The sequence below is a fragment of the Vicia villosa genome, linkage group LG5 (genome assembly GCF_029867415.1).
Source record: "Vicia villosa cultivar HV-30 ecotype Madison, WI linkage group LG5, Vvil1.0, whole genome shotgun sequence".
Classification (NCBI taxonomy): Eukaryota; Viridiplantae; Streptophyta; class Magnoliopsida; order Fabales; family Fabaceae; genus Vicia; species Vicia villosa.
Window position 1 is genome coordinate 39,897,959 of NC_081184.1, and position 4,193 is coordinate 39,902,151.

At 28.9% G+C, this 4,193-nt stretch overlaps 1 protein-coding gene across 1 annotated transcript; it reads right to left on the reverse strand.

Annotated features, from left to right (window-relative positions):
• Window positions 1–1,171: 1,171 nt before the first annotated feature.
• On the reverse strand, window positions 1,172–3,625 carry LOC131606551 (organic cation/carnitine transporter 3-like). Its single transcript, XM_058878758.1, has 2 exons — window positions 3,473–3,625; window positions 1,172–2,829 (listed from the first exon to the last, which is right to left on the reverse strand). Exons 1-2 carry the CDS (start codon window positions 3,524–3,526, stop codon window positions 1,354–1,356), a joined length of 1,530 nt encoding a protein of 509 aa, XP_058734741.1. The 5' UTR covers window positions 3,527–3,625; the 3' UTR covers window positions 1,172–1,353.
• Window positions 3,626–4,193: the final 568 nt, after the last annotated feature.

Below are 4,193 nucleotides of genomic sequence, written 5' to 3' on the forward strand. Positions count from 1 at the left end.
TCATATTTGATAGACAATTTTATTATAAATTTATTGCTTTAAACAATATTATTTTTTATTTTTAATATAATTTAATTTATAACTTTTTAATATTTAGATACACCAATATGTAATGTCTGAATCCGCCGCCGTGGTCGAGCACCCCTTATCCTTTCTTTGAATACATAAGCAAAATACTGAAAACAATTTTGTTTATTAAATTGTTAACAAATAGTCAAAGATAGACCCCAAAGGTGTTTATGAAATTTAAAGGAACAAAAGATAGAAAATGCTATTTTATGAATTATTGGGACAAATTTCTTAGCACGATGATTTTAAGAGGAAGCATTTAATATGGATAACAACAACGTGCAAATGGAGGTTACCAAATTGAGAAGGGTGTTTATCAAAGAATTATGCATAAAAATGTTATGGAGTAGGGTTTATGTAAGGGGTCCCGAGTAACATAGTACTATTGTATTTATTTTCCTGGCTGCTGTTTGAAAAATATCTGTATTCAATTTGAAAAATATCTAACTATTATCCTTTAAAAATTATATATCATATTTATATTTATTATTAATCTCACTATCATACTTAAAGATACTTAAAGATCGGAAGGAAAAAAAAAATGCAAATTTATAGAAATCTGTCTTGTAATGTCTAGTACGGTTCTCTTTAATTTTTGTTTTATATAAATTAAACGCACTCGTAATTCTTTAATTTCACTATTCATATTATTATTTTGCAAATATTAACAACAAAATAATAACCTATTTATTGTGTTTTTTTTTTTTTGTTTTTAATATTTTTAAAATGTGAGTTCAATTACAATTATCAATAATATATTAATTTGAATCTACAACCAATAAAATGTCAAATAAAACGGATTAATTTGTCCTCACACATATAAGTAACAGAGTGAAAGCATAAATGATTTAAATAATATGTACTTTTAAAATATGTAAATAATATGTATTTTGATGCTCGTATTCAAATTATTTTTATATTTTAAGATTAAAAATCAGTCATGAACATGCATCAATGTTTTTTTTTTTCAATAAGCACTTATATTTTTATATTTTTTTTTTTTAAAATATTTATTATTCATTATAAATTTTTTCAACTCGATGATTTAATCTCGTGCAAAAAATATTTATCAATTATGCTAATTTAAATTATTTTCTACTGATGACATACAAAGCAAAACTATAAGCCAAGTTTTGACAATACAGTTTATTTATTAATGTCATTATGACTTAAAAAGTTAAGATCTTAGGCTCTTACATAAAAACCTAAGACAAATGAAAGCTTCAACACAATACAACAAATTAAACGAACCTAACCATAATAAAAACATACCTATTACAAATATCACATTACATAGCTTTTTTCTTTTCTCTCTTGTTGATCCATGGTATCACAAAGTGCTAATCCTTTGGTTTCAGGCAAACCAAGCAAAGTAACACAAGACAATATGATAACAACACCAAACACACCATAAGAGAATGCATCATTTTTCCTCCCAGCAGATATCAAAAAAGGACTAAAAATGTTGCCAAAAACAATTGCTTGTCTCACCAACGACGTCGTCGTGTTCCTCACACTCGTCGGAAATAGTTCTATGATGTAAATTAGAAACACATTATAAGCCGTGCAAGCGCTGAAAAACGATATCAACGCTAACCCTACTTTGATTCCTTGTAATCTTGAACCAGCAACAACGCACAAAACACAACTAATGCCACTCGCTAGAGAAAATGAGAGAATCGACGGCTTTCTTTGTCGATTCTCTAAGAAATAAGTAGCGACACAAGAAGGTATTTCCATTAAGGCGTTGAACACAACGGCTAAGTAAATATCGAATCCTAAATTTCCAACGGCTAATGGCATACCAAAATAAACTATTCCAATTCCAATACCAAGCACCATAATTGCAAGCATTCTTTTCAAAGCCCATCTTCTCTCAAACAACGTTGTAATTGATGAGTAAAGTTGAAAAACCGAAGCCCTCTGTTTAGGGGGTGCGCTTAGCAATAAACTTGCGGTTAAATCCTCATTTTCTTGTGAAGTCATCCCTTTAAGCATTGCAATAGCTTCTTGATTTCTTCCTTGCATTAGAAGCCACCTCGGGGACTCGGTAACAAAACAATAACCAACGATTGAGTATATTATAGCCGGAATCGATGTCCAAATATAAATATTTTTCCAGGAGGAAAATCGAAAAATATAAGCTACACCGGGTAATGACATGTACCCTAATGTGAAGCAAAAATATTCAACGATTCCAACAGTGAACCTCCATTCCGTACTAACTTTCTCCGTTAACAAAACAAGAACACATGTTCCAATCGACGCACGCCAAAACCCGATGAGGAATTTGAAACCCGAGTAAATCCAAACATTGGTGGAAAACACAATGACGATTGAGGCTACCGACATCGATAAACAAGAGAGAATCAACATGTTTTTTCTTCCAAGTGACGTATCAGCCAAAGTTGCCAAAGCAAAAGTACCAATAAGACAACCAATGAAGAATGAAGATTGAGGTAAACCTATGATGAAGTCACTTGCACACTCAAGATGGAATTGAGATATGATTGTTTTTTGTGATGGTCCATCCCATGACCATGAAGATTTCGGAATCTTGCAGATGTCCGAATTCGAATTGCATAATGTTGAATTTGTGCAATGCCATGTCGGATAATCGTCTGTGTAAATCGTTATGAATGCTTGTTGCGCATCGAAGAACATCGCGAATGATACGAGAATGCATTGCACAAATTCTACCCATCCAAATGTTCCTAAGCTTCTCTCTATCATTTCATCTGATGAAGGAATCTCTTTTTCCTTCACAAGTGTTCAAAAACAATGGATTAAATTGTAAAATATAATTATGAAATTATATTGAATGAAATTAAATTTTAAGTTTATATTACAATCCATGGTAAAATAACATAAAGAAGTAGGGTAAGTATTCATAAAATGCTTCAAGAACATGTCAATAAGGGAATAAATTCAGAAAGACAAATAAGTTGATTCATGTCATAATCAATTTTTTTAAGCAATCAATCATTTTCACGTCTTAAAACACATATTATTCATATATTGAAATATTTTGACCTAACACATATTATTCAAAATATCACAGCCATCTTTCAAAAAAAAAACATTTCTACCTAAAACTTCTACAAATTTGCAACTATCATCACTATGAAATAAAATACTAGGACTTGCACTGTTTTAGATAGTTATTATTTAATCATGAAAATAGATTGAAAAGTCTAATGAAAATGAGTGTAAATATAGTATACTTTTTTTTTTTAAATCAGCTTTTGGTTGATAAATAATTTATAAAAAAACTTAACTAGAATAGAGGATTTTAACAATAAATTAATTAAACTTAATATGATTTTGATTATGAAGAAATAGCTAACATTTTCAACAATAAATAAAAAATAAATAAATTTTAACAAAGATGAAGATAACATACATATTCATCTTTAGCTAGGCGTGTTGAATCAGGAAGTTCTTCAATAGATGCCATATCCAAACAAAGAAGTTCTTAATCTTCTTCTAAATGATTTTCTTGTCTCTCTTCTTCTAAAAGGAAGAAGCCATTTTTTGTCTCTTGTTTGAAATGATTGTATTATCAATTTATAACCTTTTTGTTATAACTGATTTGCTCAAATTAAATTCACCCTCCAACTTGGTGTCACTCATTTATGACAATGTTTGGTTTACACTTTTATTGCAACATAATTATATTGGGTGAAACGAGAGGGATATATCATATGTAACTCCCGTATAGTGAGGCTACTCACTACTACCTCAATTTCTTTTTTCAATGATGACAAATCAAAGTTCAAATAAAAAAAATGTTTGTTTATTTAATGTTTGATATATTTCAAATAAAATTATGGTTAGAACCACCATTAATATAAAAGATTAAATAAAAAAAATGTTTGTTTGTTTAATGTTTGATATATTTCAAATAAAATTATTGTTAGAATGACCACTAATATATAAGATTAAAGATAAATAAAAGTAAAAGATAATGAATACGATTAATATTTACTAATGCAATTTGGCCAATTGTGTTTGTCTAATTCCCTGTTACCGTCAACAAACATTTAGTGAATTTGAATACAAGTGAATTTTGATAACACAACAAAATTTCAACAATTTCTTCCCTTTTCAATATAACAATTCAA